This window comes from Brachyhypopomus gauderio, chromosome 1, assembly GCF_052324685.1.
Source record: "Brachyhypopomus gauderio isolate BG-103 chromosome 1, BGAUD_0.2, whole genome shotgun sequence".
Lineage (NCBI taxonomy): Eukaryota > Metazoa > Chordata > Actinopteri > Gymnotiformes > Hypopomidae > Brachyhypopomus > Brachyhypopomus gauderio.
Genome location: NC_135211.1, coordinates 45,432,155 through 45,450,673, shown reverse-complemented (window position 1 = coordinate 45,450,673; position 18,519 = coordinate 45,432,155). Strand labels below are relative to the sequence as shown.

Here is an 18,519-nt window from a genome sequence, read left to right as displayed (position 1 = left end):
CCTGGGAGAAGGAAAGATCGCATCTCTTTACAGAAGCAGCTGTGATAGGCTGGCTCTGTGTGAAGCCCTCGTCCCCTGCGGTCTAATTAAACAGAATGCTTGTGGTACGCGTGGAGCCTTCGTAAATGGTGCGCCGGCTGAGCACGTAATACAAATGCAGGAATGGCTGGGAGATGGTGGGAAGACCGAGGTAGCCTGGTGGGCAGACCGAGGTAGCCTGGTGGGCAGAATGAGGTAGCCTGGTGGGCAGACCGAGGTAGGCTGGTGGGCAGACCGAGGTAGCCTGGTGGGCAGAATGAGGTAGCCTGGTGGGCAGACCGAGGTAGGCTGGTGGGCAGACCGAGGTAGCCTGGTGGGCAGACCGAGGTAGCCTGGTGGGCAGACCGAGGTAGCCTGGTGGGCAGAATGAGGTAGCCTGGTGGGCAGACCAAGGTAGCCTGGTTGGCAGACCGAGGTAGCCTGGAAGGCAGGCCAAGAGCCTGTAGGGCAGACCCAAGAGTCTGGTGAAGTCTCATCGCTGCCTTGTGCCTTGCAGGCTGGAGTGTGCCTCTGCCTTTGTCACTTGTCCGTTGTGTCCCAGGCCTCCCTCTCTCCTCCTCCTCCACCCACAGCTCACCTCTCTTTGTTCGTCCATCCTGTCCGTGCCGTTTCCCACTCCTATCCTGGGACCCTACACTGCAGCCTCCCACCAGTGACTCAGACATTTTACTGATTCCTGTCTTTGACCTGCTCTGCGTTCAGTATCCATGGCAACGGCAGACGTCCATCTCCATGGTGGCGGTAGCATCAGCACCAGGCTGCACAGGTGTGGGCTGCCGACCGCTCGCCTGACCCTCAAAGCAGCCATACGCATTCTAATTGAATACAACCCCCCCCCCCCCCCCCCCCCAACCCTCCCAACCCCCTGAGTGTCTCGGACACCCAATTCAGTGTGGCACTGTGTGTTTTCATCACCACTGGTCATTGACCCAATCTTAATGATGTGTCAGTTTTAACTGCTTGTTTTAAACAAGGCCTCGCGGAGACAGAACACTCCAGGACATTTTGGAGTACTTTCAAAAACTCCAAACCCGACATCTCATTCCAGCATCAGATTGCGTTTGCGCCAATTCAACCTTTCAAGCCTTTAAAGGAGAGGGGTTGTGTGGGGCCAACGATTCAGCATGACAGTGGGTTCATACAAAGAACAATAACATGAATGAACAAACGAATGAATGAACGAATGAATGAATGATTTACAAATGCTGTCCCATCAAAGGACCACACCCAAGCCTCCAGGTAAGGGGTCCTGGGCGGTGGGTTTCCTGGCGGAGGAGGCCCACGGGTCCGCTCCCTCCCTGCCGCTGCCTCTCGCTGGCCATCACGAGGCCCGATCCTGACCCACCACCGTAGCTCAGAATTAAGATCCCATTTATGCATTTGTGTGGGGGAGGAAATGTCTCTATGGTAACCAGACCTTATACCGAGTGCCAATAGCACCAGATGCGGCCTTGGTTTCGAGGCGTGTGTGAATGAGTGTTCTCACATCCTCTCCTTTTCTCCCGCTCTGTTTTCCATTTTGGAAGTGAGGGAGGGAGGGATTTTTTTTTACCTCCCGTCTCGTGTGCTCGGCCGTCGGGTTGGACGGTTCGTGGACACCCTGCCCTGCTAGACCTGGCCAGTGCTTATGCTCAGACTAATGGAGGAAATGGAGTCTGAGTATGGTGAACTGCCTCCTGAACGCTGGAAGTGACTGTCTGAGGCGTCATCCCAGGGCGGTGATGCTTTGCATCACAGGTGATTGACAGGACGCAATGTGCCGAGTTGTAATTACGTCTCCTAAGGGGATTTCGACATAACATTGTACTCAAATTGATTTTATTATGCAATTTCTGTAGTGATTTGCTGCTGACTGGTAAGCGGATTGACTAATTGCAAGCATGCTGGTCTTCATTGTATGTGTGTGTGTGTGTGTGTGTGTGTGTGTGTGTGTGTGTGTGTCTGGTTGTTTGCATCTATCTGCCAGATGAGTACGTCTTCTACATTCCAGCTAAAAAGACTGTAGCTGTCTCATTTCTGACTGATTGAGGCGTGTGATGCAGACACCTACACCACACTATTTTCAGATCCAGGTCACCTCACCTGATGCTGCCAGTTTGTGGAGATGCAGCAAGAGTCTCAGACTGCACCAGGTCCCACTGTGACTTATTTCACACAGCTCACGGTCTGACATCTTCCCCCAGTTATACATTAGTCAACTCAGATTAACAGACCGTGTCTTTTGATTCAAGTATTCCTACACTTTCACCAATTTCAAACGGCATTGCTCTTTGGGTGGGGTTTGGGCAGAGGTGTCAATTCCAGGTTCAGAAAGTAAAAGTCCTCACCAGGATTTTGCTCATGAGTGGAATCAACACAATCCAGGAAGCCTGAGCAAAATCCTGGTGAGGACTTTTACTTTCTGAACCTGGAATTGACACCTCTGGGTTTGGGTGACGTAGATCTACATGCAAAACTACATGCTCTGCCCCACATTCTTCTTTATAGTGTTAAGCTATATAGGAGCAAGAGGACCTGAAACAATATTTAAAGTTTGAGACACGATGGGCCCTGACCACTGATACAGCTGTTGGGTTTGGCCTGTGGAAGTCGTTTGAGAAGCAGCAAGTTTATTGCTACTTTGCAAAAGGCCATATCACAGGCTATGTGACCAACAGTGAGCCAATAGGGCAGTCATGGCCTGGTGGTTAGGAAACTGGTCTTGTGACCGGAGGGTCGTGGGTTCGATCCCCAGACCTGAGGCCATGAGTGAGGTGCCCCTGAACAAGGCCATTAACCCTCAATTGCTCACTTGTATAAAAAATGAGATAAAAATGTAAGTCGCTCTGGATAAGGGCGTCTGCCAAATGCCATAAATGTAAATGTGACCTTGTCCATAGAGAGTTTGCTCAACCCTGATCCCTTAGTCCTCAACATTCACCCTTGCAGAATGTGGTAACTGCACTGGTAACAAATGTCCCCCTCCTCGCCTGTTCTGGAGGAGGTGGGGGACACGCAGTCTGAGTGGACCCTGTTCAAGTTGTCCACTGTGGAGGCAACTGCACATAACTGCAGCCAAAAGCTTATCAGTACCTGTGGTTGTAGCATTCCCAAGAACCCGGTGGAGCACACTAGTGGCGAAGGACGCCGCCAATTAGAAGAAGGGGGCTGTCCGGGCTTTGCTGGATCAAGGAACTCCTGATTTAATGGATGGGTACTGGAGTCCGAAAAAAGGTTGTGGCTTTGGAAGCTGCATATGCGGGAGGGGATTTGGAGAGAAAGATTTTCGGACAGCCTCAGAGACGTTCTTGAGAACATTTTGACAGCTCAGAAGGCATTTTTCAAGGGTGGTGAAGGTGTGAACATGACAGAGAATATTCACAGGTGTTGTAAAGAACAACGACGAACTTCTTTACCTGAGAAACATGCCTGCTATGGTGGTAGGACCAGAGACTACCAGGTGGGTCAGATTAAAATTCATTTGTAAATCTCTGCAGTGGCTAGGCACAAGAGATGGATTAGAAGCTTCTAGAATTGCTGTAGGCACTAGATTCTGGGAGCTGTCTGGGCTGACGTGTACCATGTGTACCATGGATCTTGGGAACAGCGATGCCGGACTGAGCAGCTGGGATGGGGGTTCAAGAGTGGGTCTCATCTCCACTTCTAATAATGACATTCATGGACAGGAGAACAAGGAGAGCAGAGATAGGACGGCTTCTATAGAAGGCGGGGTTGCGTCGCTGCTATTTGCGAATGATGTCAGCCCTGTAGTTTCCTCGTATGGATGTCTATAGCATGAGCGGTTTGCACCTGAGAGTGAAACAGTCATTATGTGGATCAGCACCGAGTCGGTGGCCATGGTTACCTCCTGGGGAAGGAATGCAGGTGCCTTCTGGGTAGGAGATGAGAACCTCCTCAGAGTGGAGGAGTATAAGAATCTTGGGGTGTTTTTCATGCATGGTGGGAAGAGAGATCACAATATCGATTACACCGGAACTGTAGCAGCTGCAGTAATGTAGTCACCGTACTGTGGTGGTTGAGATAGTGCTGACTAAAGCAATTTGTAAAAAGCACCATATAAATAAATGTGACTTTACTGTGACATTGAGAGACACCTGGTGCTCTTTGTCACTGCAACACTACAATAACTTAAACAGATATGATGATGAGATGAAAAGAAATAGATTTGTTTGGTTTAATTGGTGAGCACTGATTGCACGTGAATGTTTGCATCAAAAGTGCCATGTATATTAAAGCTGCACTATTCTGTACAAGGGGAATTATGGTAGAAGCATGAAATGTGCAAAAGGAAAATTTTGTGCTGCATTCTGCTACCCTGAGTAGATTTATTTGATGATTGCGAGTGCATTCATATTGAAGGAGTTTTGAACTTGGTGATGGAAATGTCCTCTGAGAACGTAAGGGAATTATTTACTGTTACTGTTACTGTTAGCAGATCCTGTTATCATATCCATATCATATCCTCATCGTAATGTTAAGATATTTCCTGAGAACTGTATGAAAATAAAGTTCACAGAGTACTAGCTAAAACGTATGTATATCTGACAGTCTTTGTTGTTGACTGTTATCAGTATCCTAAGCTAGGAGAGTGTACTGAATATTCGTTGGTTTGATATTAGCTATTTGCTCTTCTGGTAGGAGTTGGTAACATATTTTCCTAACCTAACTTGAGCCAGTAGCCCAATGTGACCCCAAGAAACATCAGTATAATTTAGCAAGTTAGCAAACATTAACTATGTGTTTTTAGATATTTTAATTCAAGCCCAAAACATAAACTTGATGGTTACAAGAAAATTATTTTACTTTTTATGCATGTTATGTGAAGAGTGCATATAATGTATAGCATTGTTGACACAATGATGGTGACACTGAAATTGATCTGAGTATATCAGCTAGCCTGATTTGTTGAACATGAAAGAATGCAGAAACAAAACAGACACCGTTATTAAAGAAATCGGCTAATATTTGTGAATTAGCCAGAAAACTTTAGCTATATTGCTAAAACACCTACACAATTACAAGGATACATTACATTACAAGGGCAACATTAAATTTCACAACAGTAATAATCTGGCTGGCTATTTTCGGTATATAGCTTGCAAGACACGGACATAACTTACTTATTCAGCAATAAAACACCCTACTCAGCGTAACTCCTGAGCTCCTTCAGCTCATGGAACTGTTGTCACCTCCGAAAAGGATGTTTATTTTGGTCGTAGCTCAAGCTTGGCGCTCTTTCTTTGAGCTTGCCAGCTCTGTTCTCTTCCAAGTTTCTTTGCTTTGACCACGGGTGATGCACAATGACCTATGATTTCACCGATGTTACTCAGGTAACAAGTCCATGAAGCGTGTGCTTCTTGTTGAATATGTGAGCGTGAAGATGTCTGACATGGTCCAAAAAAGGTGGCAGACAGCAGTGACTTTTTTATGGATATGTCATGCTTTACAGACTCGCAGTAATAGGACACTACATTTTTGCAGATATTTTTCCTCTGGACTCAGTAATGCAGCTTTTTTCCATTTTCCATTTCCATGCCACAAATACACATAATTTCATACTGCAGCTTTAACCCTTTGGGAAATTATATTCACATTCTAACTTTAACTTATTAAACTGTAACAAGCTGGTTTAATAAACTAAACAGCCTCATTCCCTTTATTTCTTGTACGTTCCTGCCCTTGTTTATTCTACGCTATCCCACATGGCCCCTTCTTTGCCACCATTATCAATCTACAGACACACAGTCCATTAATTAAATCCACACTTGCTGTGTCTATTGAATTTGGAATGGGGCGTGTCACTCTAAGACAAATTGCCCAATCAGGCACCACTTGGATACAGCCTAGTCATCGCCAAGACTTCTGGGTGCTGATTGGCAGACGGCACAGAGAACCGCTAGATCCTTTCAGAGCAGCGCCTCTTGGCCATAATATTGAACCTGTACAGACTGATGGGTAGCAAAGCCCTGCGGATGGAGGGTGGGGCCAGCAGGGCAAGTATAGCCACTAATGGTACCCACTGAGACTGAGGGGGTAAAAGGGTGGGGTGGCTGGAAGGTTGTCCATTTTCTAAATGTGTCTTTAGTACCGTGTTTCGGTCGATACCATGTAATGATGTAGCTTATTCTGAAGCAAACACATCATATCCCTGTTAACCTCATAAACCCCTGGCATGTTATTTATTATTAATCTTAAGGTATTTTATTCTGGAACCCCCGTGAATTATTCAGTAACTGCAACGATGCTAATGAAAGGATGCTAATGAAAGTGTGAAACGAAAGTTGAAAGCCATTGGTAGGCCACTGACGTGTAGCGGGTTAGTGATTTGTGGGTAATGTAGTCTATGCTTTAATAAAAAGCCATGCCCGAGAATGCCTTCGAGAGCCTTTCCTGGTGGCTTCGATCAGTGAACGCAGCCTTGGAGCCTGTAATCAAGACAAGCACATGTGTAGTGTGTCGGCGGTCTCACCTCTACGATTCGATTGGAGCGCACAGGCGTAGCACAGCTGCTAATCTTCTTGTGCATGATCATAATCTTCACCAAGACCCACTGTCCCAGTGTGCCTTCATACCCTCTGTTAAACGGGATGCTGATTGAGACAGAAATGTCGTGAATTACGCGTTACAGACCAGTGCCTCGTGTGTCTTCGTGGAAGAGATTTCTTAGGCTTTTCTGCTCTGCGTTTTCAGTTGAATGGATGCAGTAAAATGTAACGAACAAAGCTGACTGTTTTGCTTTTGCTGCTGTTGTGATTTCAGGCCTGACGGTAGTGGCCAGCCTGACGAACAAGAGAGGAGTCTCGCAGGAGAGCAGCTGTCGAAGAGGGCCGTCCCGCAACAGCGGGCATTGTGCTGAACTGGAAGGTGTTATGTGAGTCTCCCATTTCGTGCTTGAGCCACAGTGGTTTTCTCGCGCCGTGGTGACCTGCGTGCGAACCTGCGATGAGCAGCGCTCTCCGGTGTCCAGCCCGCGCGGCCGCCTGCTCAGGGCGGCGCCCGGCGGCCTGAGCCCGTCGCCCCCCGCTGGCCAGCCGCGGGAGCGCGGCATGGCCTCTCTGGACCTCCCGTACCGCTGTCCTCGCTGCGGAGAGCACAAGCGCTTCCGGAGCTTGTCGTCGCTGCGCGCCCATCTGGAGTACAACCACACCTACGAGACCCTCTACGTGCTGTCCAAGTCCAACAGCGTGTGCGACGCCGCCGCGCTGCTCCCCCTAGTGGCCGACAACGCTCTGGCAGCGGAGACGCGCTTCCCCTACCGCGAGCTGCCCTGCCCGGGCGACGACCTCAGCCTCGCCCCCGCGCCCACCGCCGCCTGCTACCTGCCCAATGTAGAGTTCCCCCTGGGCGAGATTTTCATGAAGAAAGCCATGAGCTCGGCGGACCCCAGCGCCCCCACCGCCGCCATCACGGCCTCCGGCAGCAACGCGGTGGCCGTGGCCGCCAACGTGGCGGCCAGCGCGGTGGAAGCGGCCTACGAGGAAGGCCTGGCGCGCCTCAAGGCCCGGGCCTTCGAGCGCCTGGAACTGGACGAGCGGCTGGAGAAGCTGTCGGAGGAGGTGGAGCAGAAGATCGCTGCGCGCGTGGGTCGCCTGCAGGCGGAGCTGGAGAGGAAGAGCTCGGAGCTGGACAAGGCCAAGCAGGAGAGCGAGAGACTCGGCCAGGAGAAGCAGGACCTGGAGGACAAGGCCACGGAGCTGTCGCGCCAGGTTGACGTCTCCGTGGAGATGCTGGCCAGCCTGAAGCAGGACCTGGTCAACAAGGAGCAGGAGCTCTCGCACAAGCAGCAGTAAGTTGCAGGTTATGGAATGTTCTGAATGTTGTGAATGTTGTGAATGTTCTGGAATGTTCTGGAATGTTCAGAACTGTGAGTTTGAGTGTCTGTTTTTGTAAAGCTATCAGTGAACCATCAATTTTTATGTTCAGTTACTTGAATCATCATCATTCCTCATAAAATATTATCAGTTGGTGATGGATACACATTACTGTTCATAAATGACAATATTTTAGTTTACAAAAGGAAAACTCCAGAGGTTTTGGGAGAAAATGTCAAATAAAATCAAAGCAAGGTGTAAAAACAACAAAAAATGTCCCTACATCTTGATCCTTACTTTGGGTGACCGTCTGTAATGACAGATTTTCATTTTCATATAGAGTTTGGTAGAGAAGTTCATACAGACCAGTTCATATAGCAGAAAGCATACTTAATTATACAAGAAGCAGATATGCTCCCCTTTGACCTTAAGGTAAGATTCACTTGTGCAAGTCAGGCTACATTTATAAATAAACATCAGCAAACCTCTGCTAGCTAAGCACCGAGCCAGACAGTGGAGTCTGCCCTACACACACGCCACACTGCCTCGCTGTCTGTGGCACACAAGACTTTGGTCTGCTTTCTACTCCACTTAAACACTCCCCTCTTAAGTGTCTCCCTGCTCCTTCCTCGTTTGGATCGGAGAAGATCTGGTTCGGAGGAAAGTGATGTGTGAGTCATCTCACCTTTTAACCGCCACCGGCAGCAACACTGCACACTGCATCATCTCAGAGCTTTTAACATGGACGTGTAGTCTCCAGCTGTGTAGAAATGATAAAGTCTTGTGGTCTTGTGTCACTGCAACCAAGGTCCTTAAATACATTAACACCACAGGAACACTGCTGATGAAGATGTGTACCAGACAGTGTGTGTGTGTGTGTGTGTGTGTGTGTGTGTGTGTGTGTGGGTGTGTGGGTGTGTGGGTGTGTGCGCGCGCGCACATGAGAAAAAGGTTTACACTGATGGGTGTGGGTGTCTCTGTGTGTGTGAGTACATGTGTAGTATGTGCGTGTTTATTCATGCTTGTCTGCTGTGTGTGTAGCGTTCAGAACTAGGTGAGTATTATTTGCTAGTGGATGTTCCAGGTCCATGGGTCACTGTGGTTACTGACGACTGCAGACAGCTTGGGCCCAGGTGGTCTGGCAGCCGCCACCTCTCAGCAGAAATGACTAAAGATTGTGGCACTTTTTCTCTACTTCCTTTCAACTTCATCCCCCATGACCAGGTTCCCAGAATAACAAATGAAGGCCTATTTTCAGGTTTAATTTACCCGTTGTGATAATCGTGAGTTATGCACGACTGATGGCTTGCTTGCCACATCAGAAATTCTCTCTGTGCTGGAGCAGGACAAAGCAGTATATTTCCTTTTCAGCAGCACTGCAGATGTTATTACATAAGACTTCTGATATTACGTAATGCATGGGATCTACGGTCTAATAGGATCATTTGGTAGGAAAGATGTTCTCACTGTGAACAAAGCTGCATTTCCTGTGTGTCCACCAGGATCGATCTGGAGGCTGATATTGTTCATGTCAGGGAAGGTCTGCGTTTGGGGAGAAGGTCTGCGTTTGGGGGGAGGTCTGCGTTTGGGGGGAGGTCTGCTCTATGTAACCCACAGCAGGAGCTTCATCGGCACTGTGGGGAAACAGCCTTGCGCAGGTTTCCTGGTCCTCCACCATTCTCAGCGTGATTGAATGGTAGTAATGTGTTGTGGGAACTGTCGGGAGTGTTAGCTGTTCTAGAATCAGCCGTTTAGTGTGTGATAAACAGCTGCAGTTTATTGCTCCGTCACTTCTGTCTCTTGCCCTATGTTGGAAAGTCACCTCCGCCAGGCTTTTAATTTCTATAGTAAAGAAACTCAGCTTCACACGTACTGCTAGTAGATCATCCCTGCCAATGCAATGGGATTTATTCGATTATGCAGATGGCCCTCACCACACCTCTCTCTCTCTCTCCCTCTCCCTGAAATGGAGAGTGATTTTCAGCTGCTTCTGCACATTAGTTACTGCAGTTCTGTGGTCTGCTCTGGTGTCCTAAGACTCACGTTAGCCGACCATTGTTCAGTGTGGCCCGAGGGTTTTGTGGGAAGTAAACCGACGCTGTGCAGTGACCTCCCTGCCCTCCCCACGATTCGCCCAGTGGCCCCCACAGCAGGCCTAAAGCATGGGGCTCGACTTAAGCTCATATGGGAGCTATGGGCTGGCGACTGAAGGTTGTGGATGCTCTAATCCAACTCCATTTTGATGCCATGACGCTGCTTTGTGGTGCTGTATCTGTCTCTATTTACCATGCTAGGGTCTCTCCATGCACAGGAAAGACCTACTCACAACTTGGTCCACACACACATACATGATGCATTATGGGCAAATCCACAGACGGGGTCAGTTTGAGGTCATAGAACCAAGGCCTAAGGTATCCAGAAACACTACAAGCAAAGACACAATAACACAAGAACCAGGAAATGAGAAACAATGAACGTGACAAAACTAAGAAGAAAGTTGAAATACAAACACTTACTACAGACTGCAGGGAACTCACAGAGGCTTGGAACACAAACTGACGCAGTGTTCATTCATACGTTCAGTCATTCATTCAAACAATGGCTAACAACAATAGCCTGAAATCACAGTTTATATACAAACGAGGAGTAACCAGGGACAGCTGGGACTAATAAGGGGCGGAGACTGGAACGAGGGGAAGAACCAACCAGAGCAAAGACACAAGACAGATAACCAGGGCAACAGAGACGCCAGGAGGAAGCCAGCAGTGACAACAACATTTTAGTGGATTTGCTGATGGTACCACATTATCCAAGCCAATGGAGCATGCTTGAACATGATGTCTTGTTAGGTGTTCAGAGGTGTCTAAATGCAGAGGCGGTCTCCTTCCAGACAGTTTGCTCTTAAGGGAAGTGGAACCGTGGCAGGGCAGGGGGTTTGATAATGTCATTAGAGTGACTGTGGTGGAAGACATATGGCTAGTCAAACAGCCAGGCCCTTGAGACAGGGAGCGTCTCCAGTGTCTTCTAAGTGCATGCAGTTAGTGTCTGCAGAAGGTTTGGCAAACCCCTCCTCCCCTCTCTCCTCTTCTCTCCTCCCCTCCCCTCTCCTCTTCTGTTCTCTCCTCCCCTCTTCTCTCCTCTCCTCCCCTTCCCTCTTCTCTCCTCTTCTCTCCTCCCCTCTCCTCACCTCTCCTCTTCTCTCCTCTCCTCCCCTCCCCTCTCCTCACCTCCCTCCTCTCCTCTCCTCTCCTCTCCTCTTCTCTCCTCTTCTCTCCTCTCCTCTCCTCCCCTCCCCTCCCCTCTCCTCTCCTCCCCTCCTCTCTCCCCTCTTATCTCCTATCTCCCCATGTAATTCTTCAGTATTATTAAGGTTGGAAGAGAGTCCCATCAGTCTTCTGCTGGTGTGATTGGATTAGAGGCGTGAGAAGTTTCTCATGGACTGCTTCTCTCAGCCACAGGGGAAATCCTTAACCATTCCTGCTGCGTCCAGTGAGATTGTGTTACTATTTCCATATCGTGATAAAACGTACTTTAAAGAGTGAGAGATTCCTAAGAAGGCCCCTATTTTGGCTGCCTCTATATGTAAACACCCCTCTCAAAGATGCCTCGTGCAGTATTGTGACTTGGTCTGTGCACCACGGAGCAGTTTCTCAGAGACCCTGTCATGGTTTCTCCTGTTTCCTGGTCCTGGCAGCACACATCACTGCCACACATTCCTCCCTGCACAATCGCTTCCACCATATTATTTCACCGGCACTTCCAGTTTTCAGACGGCCCGTCCAGAACTCATGGGTGTGGTGGAGGGTATGGATGAACAGTACCGGGTCGCAGTGGCACGGTCAATGTTGACCCGCAGCTGGCTTTGCACGTGCTGCTGGGTTGCAGTGGTGGACGAAGTACAGCAATTATGTATTTGAGTAAAAGTACAGTTACATTGCATTGTATATTACTCAAGTAAAAGTATTCACCTCAATTTTTTACTTAAGTAAAAGTACAAAAGTTTCTGCCTTCAAAAATACTTAAGTATTAAAAGTAAAAACTTTTTTTTTCTTAGCGTCACATCAAAACCCCTAGGACTACTCGATCAACAAGTGAACAACGAAACAGTGCCTTACATTTGCCTAGCAAACACAAAATACTCAAAACTATATTATATTTAAGTAAGACAAAGTGCTTTTGAAGCAACAACACAAAAAGCATTCATTCAAGTTTCATTATTTTATTTTTCATTTATTTCGGTTGTCAAAAAACGAATAACAAATAACAAACAACATCACAACTGATGAAAATCAATAAAAACACAACTGATAAATCATTCACTATAAACATTACATTTGATGAAACATTACCTAAGTTTTGAAGAGGCGATACAGTATATGAAGAGGTTATACGTTGTCCACCACATGGCGGGACAGGGAAGCTTAGCACGTAGAGCTAGAACTGTGTGCAGCCCAACCAACTGAACTCATAATATTAAACTTGGCCGAATAATTAATAATAATTATTATAATAATAATTTTAATAATTTAGCTTCGCTTCGCTCATATTTGCTTGCCTTCGCCTCCCTCATAGGAATGAATTGCGAAGTTTGCTTTGCTTGGCCAAATTCGCGTGTATATGTCCCAGCTTTAACGTTTGATGTGGGAGTCTCCTGTGTTAAACTGTCGCTTAGCATCTCCACAGATTGCAATTTGGGTACTAGCACATTGCTTTGGATAAAAGCATCTGTTAAAAAAGTGGTGTATTTCGATGTGATATTATTAACCATGGTATATAAACCACCCTGCTGGTAGTACTCATCTAATGGCGAACTTACTTCGATGTGTTTTTTCAAGTTTGACACAAGTTCATAAATGATGACCGCAATGTGTTCTTCAGAATTCAGAGGAGACACTTGAAGGAATACGAATAATTTTTCTTTTCGAGGAATTCAAACAATTCAGCTAAATAAGGCCAGGGGTGTTGGGGGAAGCCATCTGTTGCAGCCATGTCAGATCCTCAGCCAATTAGCATACAAATCTTAATCTCTTACTGAGGGCTGATTGGTTATAGTCTGTGATACGGTACACTTTGACCTTTCGGTATTTTATTAAGCGTTGATTTAAAAATAAAAAAGGAATGAGATGTTTCTGTAAATTTAACGAAGTGAAAAGTAAAAAGTTTCGCTTTAAAATGTAGTGAAGTAAAAGTATAATCTCTTACCAAATAAAAGTACTTGAGTAAAGTACAGATACATGGAAATGTTACTTAAGTACAGTTATGAATTACATTTACTTCGTTACTGTCCACCACTGCTGGGTTGTGGCTTTCTTGAGAGGCCAGTCATGCACAACTGTGGAGTGGAGAGCTTTAAAATGGAAGTCAATGAACGCATCTCAAAAGTCCCCTCTATCTTCTATACCTCTTATTTAACACTCTCATCTCTATCACCTTTGAACCTTGAGCATTGAACCCATTTCGAGTTGATGGCTATGGCTTTTTTAACTAAAGTCAATTTGCCTCTAGGTGATTACACACAAGAAATTGTTTGTTTTTTGCGTCTGGGATGACTGCTTTTGCCTCATTGGTCATCCTGCAGTTGTGTTTTTAAGGTGTCAGTTTTCTGTATGTGAACAGATGGAGACTGTGCCTAGCCTAATTATAAAGTGCAATGTCTAATGACCACTGCTATCCTAGCAGCAAGCTTGGTTTAAGACCGTGTGTGTGTGTGTGTGTGTGTGTGTGTGTGTGTGTGTGTGTGTGTGTGTGTGTGTGTGTGTGTGTGTGTGTGTGTGTAAACATCTATTTGCCATGCTCTGTGTTCGGATTGGAGCTTTTCCACCAGGTGTTTGTGAGCAGGACCCTGGTTCCCTGGGTGAACTCTTCCCTGCTCCTGTCTGTCTGTGCTACTGTGTGTTCTCATCCGTCTGCAGCCGGGGCCCTTGGCCCCCGCCCCGGGGCCTCCGCTCCAGCACAGACGCACCCAGCACTCTCCCTCCTGTCCACTGCACTCTGTAGGTTCATTTACTCAGTCTTGTTAAATAAAACCTGGAGCCTGTTGAACTGGGGGGGGGGGGGGGGGGGGGGGGGCTGTGATTTGTGGTGCAGTGCTGTTTTGCTACAAGCATAAGAGCGAATCATTAACATTCATGACACTGTGGTAATAGCTAAGCCAGTGTGATCTCTTTCTCTCTCTTGTCTCTCTCTTACACACACACACACACACACACACACACACACACACACACACACTCAAACACACACACAGACATGCACCCATACACTGGTAAAAGCTAATCCAGTGTGATGAAAACAGCAAATTTATAGCCACAGATTTTGGGACATTCGAGTGGCACTCTATCCCCTCTATTCTCTCTCTCTCTCTCTCTCTCTCTCTCTCTCTCTCTCTCTCTCTCTCTCTCTCTCTCTCTCTCTCTCTCTCTCTCTCTCTCTCTCACACACACACACACACACACACACACACACACACACACACACACACACACACGAGTGCACACACCCGCCATTAATCTCACTTAAATCATGTATCTCTTGTCTTCTCATTAGCATTCAGAGCATTTTCAGTTTTCAGGTGGTTGCTTTGCGACTACATCCTGCGTCGTTGTTTCCATGCCCGACAGACACACACCTTCTCCTCCCATTCATTCCTCCTGTTTGCATCATAAGAGTTCTACCTATTCCTGCCTTCTCAGCACTAGCGTGCAGTAGGAGGGTGTAATGCTGTCCCAGCAGACAGCTGTGCACTTCTGTGTTTACCACTGATCAGCCCACCGTGAGTGTGCTAATCAATCCCAATTCACCTTTACTGGAATCACTACATGTTAAAGAGACAAAAAAATGTGTTTTTAAATTCCAAATAGTTGATCCAACACACAAATTAAATACAGTGCAGTGCAAGAACATTCCGGCTTCATCTCTCATTTTTTCGATGTGTAGATTGGTTATGTCTGTTCTTTGCCCCTTCCGTTTCATGTAACAATTTGGTAAATTGTTACCAAATTAGCGACTTTGTCGCTATATTTAGCGACTTTTCAGACCCTCTAGCGACTTTTTGTAGTAAAAAGCGACTAGCAACAAATCTAGCGACTTTTTGTGGTGTTATTGGAGACTTTTGGCGACTCTGAACAAACACTCTCTTCAGTTGCTGTCCTGTGGGCCGTGAGCCCCAGCGGGTGCTGCTGTGAGCCCCACAACACTCAGTGCAGTCGCACACTCAGAGCAGACCCTCACCGCTCCACGTCCACACTGCAAATGAACTGCGCATGCCCAAAGCTGCCGGCGACGGGGGATGTAAATATAAATGCTTTAATCTTCAGTGAGACACGAAAAGAAATCACTGAATTTAACACAGTCTCAGTCATTCTTCACCTCATTCACCACGTAGCCGGTCACTCGACTCGTCCACAGTGCGTCTCTGTGAAAGCTTAACATCTAGCTAACTTGCTCATCATGTCTCAATCTAAACTCTATTCTCAAAAATACAGGAAAGAGTGGGAATCAAATCCTGAATTTAAAGGCTGGCTGAAGCCATGTATTGGAGATAATACATGGGCATACTGCCTGTATTGTAAGGTTGATTTCTATGCCAACTAGTTCCTGCTAACTGCTACTCATATACTAACATTTAACAACACAGCAAAAAAAACGATTTATGTAATTTACGTAAAAATTATTTATACAAAGCATTAAAGTCATGTAGTTCTTTTGAGAAGTGACTGCCTATTTCAAAGGTAGCAGATGTTGTTCATTTGTAGTTCTAACATATTTAGGGTGTTTTTTACTCATTTTCTTCTCTCCCAACGTTATTCCTTTACAGCTTCAAAAACATGTATTATGCAAATTAGGTGATGACGTCATTTAGCGACTTCTAGCGACTTTTAGGACAACCAATAACGACTTTCCTTACTGAGGAGTTGGCAACAGTGGGACTGTGGGTTCTGCTCACTCCAGCTCACTCCTGCACTTCCCTCCCCACTCCAGCTCACTCCTGCACTTCCCTCCCCACTCCAGCTCACTCCTGCATTTCCCTCCCCACTCCGCCTCACTGCTGTATGCTTTTGCAGCAAGAATTTGCCATGTTATCTCGCCATTTACTTAGTCCATCTACTTAGGAACTGAAAAGCACTTTGCTGCAAAACTGTGTCACCTCTTTCTTACTAATGCTATTAGCATTTAGCTTAGCATTTAGCTTAGCTAAATTAGCAATTAGTGCCCGAAGCCACTACAAAGGAGGCAGGAAGGTGTGCTAGTGGCTGGGAACCACACAATGACTACAACTCCCACGGTGCCCTGTGGCTGACTGGAACACCAGACAGGATTGACAAAGCTCGAACTTTCCCACAATGCTTCACCTTCCACATTTGAGTACATAGATGTCAACGGAAATGAGGCATGATGCTAGTCATCTCATTTGTAATCCTGTTGCCCAGAGCGGGTGTGTTGATTTTCGCTGGGAATGCCAGCACTCCTTTGGGGGTGTTTTAATTAATAGAAACAGTAGGAGATACCGTCTCAGCCCGCATGCTGTCACAGGAAGTACGGAGAAATGGTGGCTAGCAGCTGGGAAGTGAAATCTACAGTGTGTTCCACGCCCTGTATGGGTGTGCTGCCATCACGTCTCTTTCTCTCACGTTCTCTCTGTATCTCTGTATCTGTATTTCTCTTCTAACTCTCTCTCTCTCTCTCTCTCTCAGTCTGTCTTTCTCTGTTACCTCACTGCCCAGCAGTGGCTGTGCTACATCGGTGTGATACTCTTCACCCCGAGTGTGCGGAGAAGGTAGACTCAAACCGCCAAAGAGAGGGAGAGAAACTGGTGGGGAGACCAGAGGAAGATGGAGGGGAGGGGAGGGGCGGAGCCAGAGGGATTACGCCCCTCCCCTTTCCACTCTTCCAGCTCATTGCCGTCTCACGTGCACTCAGTTGGCATCCACAGAGCCGGCGTGAGCCCCGCACACGGGAATGTTCCGGAATCCCTCCACGGCTCACTGCCGCTGAAGTAACATTAAGAAACGTGTTGGCACAGTCGTTATCCCTGCCACGTTGTCAAATTCCACGTCCATTTGAATCCGGCGTCTTTTCTCGTCAACTCTCGACTCCACATGTGTAACCCTCAGGCGGAGGCAGGAGAGAATTCCCTGAGATGGAATGAGAAACACGCCTTATCAGCTTTAGATTACTCTACAGATTATGCTTCATGAGATTAAGACTGGAAAAGCAGGACTAAATCTTCTCTATTGATTGGTATTGTATATTTGTACCCTACAGATGCCATAATTGATCTTAGTCCTATTGATCGGGTCCCATAGCTGCTGGGTTCTGGTGTGTGCGTGTGAGCAGATCCCAGTGTCATTTCTCCTCACGGTTCAGTGGGAAGTGTGGTTGTGCTTGTTTACAGTCTTGCTTGTTTATAGTTAGCATCAGTCTGAGCAAACCTCTGTAGTGGTGAAGTGTTTCAGTTTGTGTTGTAGTGTGAGAGAGCTTGCTAATATTTAGGGAATTGGTGTGTGTGTGTGTGTGTGTGTGTGTGTGTGTGTGTGTGTGTGTGTGTGTGTGTGTGTGTGTGTGTGTGTGTGTCTATACACACTGCAGCAGGCAGTTTTACCTGAAGGTCCCAGGTCTGAATGCCTGTTCCAGCTGTAGGGGCCTTGTTTCCTCTCACTTCCCAGCACAGAGGCACCAACGTCAGGCAGCTGGTGGTTGCTTTGCCCCTGGACCCTCCTGCCTCCTGTCTACACAGAGCAATGGCTTCCCTAAACTTCGTCTACACTATATCCCAACACTCAACTTATTCTCAGCAGGATTGCCTGCTGTTGCAAACTCTTTCCACACTGGTTTCTCTTTAAGGTCTGTATTTGAAATCCTTACGGATATGGAGACATGTAGTCAATATGTCTGCTATTCCTGCTGTGTGGCACTGTTCAATCTTACAACAAAGATTCATTAGCGTCTCTCTCCAATTCAATTTGCTTCAGTCTTTCACCCATAATATGCACACTGTTAGTTGGAGTGTTCATAGTCAGATTTCTTTCTGATAAAGTGGCACTTTAAGAATTCGTTGTTGAGTGTTAATTAGTTTGGAATTAAATCTGATGGAGTTCTGAAGATCATGTTTGATAGCGCGCAGGGTGGGAGTTGTTAGGGGTTTTTTTTTGTTTGGTGGAGCTGTGAGGATTATCTTGGGGGTCCAAAACCGAGTACTGCTGAGCTGTTATTTCTGTTTCCTTTGAGAAATATAAAGTGTGTTTTTGTGAAAAAGAGTTTTATATTTCTGAGCCTTTCTGTTAATGTCCTTGATGTCCGTGTGAGATACGAGCAGTGGACTGTGTGTGTGTTTTGTGAGCAGGTATGCGTGTGTATGTCAATCACGTTTGCTATCACAGTTTGGTGTCAGAGGAGAGACTGATCTTTTCAACTGTGCCTCCACAAATACAGAAAAACCACAGAAAACGCTGCCAGGCTTGTGAACACTCCCACCTTCACACACACACACACACACACACACACACACACACACACACACACACACACACAAACACAAACACACACACACACACACACACACACACACACACACACACACACACAAACACATTTCACACTCTGAGTCCTGAGAGATATGGCAGGCCTTAAAAAGCAATGACTTCTCTCTCTTCACAAACCACACACACAC

General features: G+C 46.8%; 1 protein-coding gene and 1 long non-coding RNA gene across 2 annotated transcripts in view; one reads left to right on the top strand and one right to left on the bottom strand.

The window, feature by feature from the left end:
• fbxo41 (F-box protein 41) overlaps window positions 1–18,519 on the top strand; it is a 46,044-nt gene that overhangs the window by 4,556 nt on the left and 22,969 nt on the right. The window contains 1 exon segment of the mRNA XM_077015629.1: window positions 6,799–7,825. Within this exon segment, the coding sequence (XP_076871744.1) occupies window positions 7,086–7,825 (740 nt within the window). The 5' untranslated portion in view covers window positions 6,799–7,085.
• Window positions 8,141–10,427, bottom strand: LOC143522015 (uncharacterized). The gene is made up of 3 exons (XR_013132898.1): window positions 10,367–10,427; window positions 8,536–8,610; window positions 8,141–8,160 (listed from the first exon to the last, which is right to left on the bottom strand). It is a non-coding gene; the product is annotated as an uncharacterized LOC143522015 (long non-coding RNA).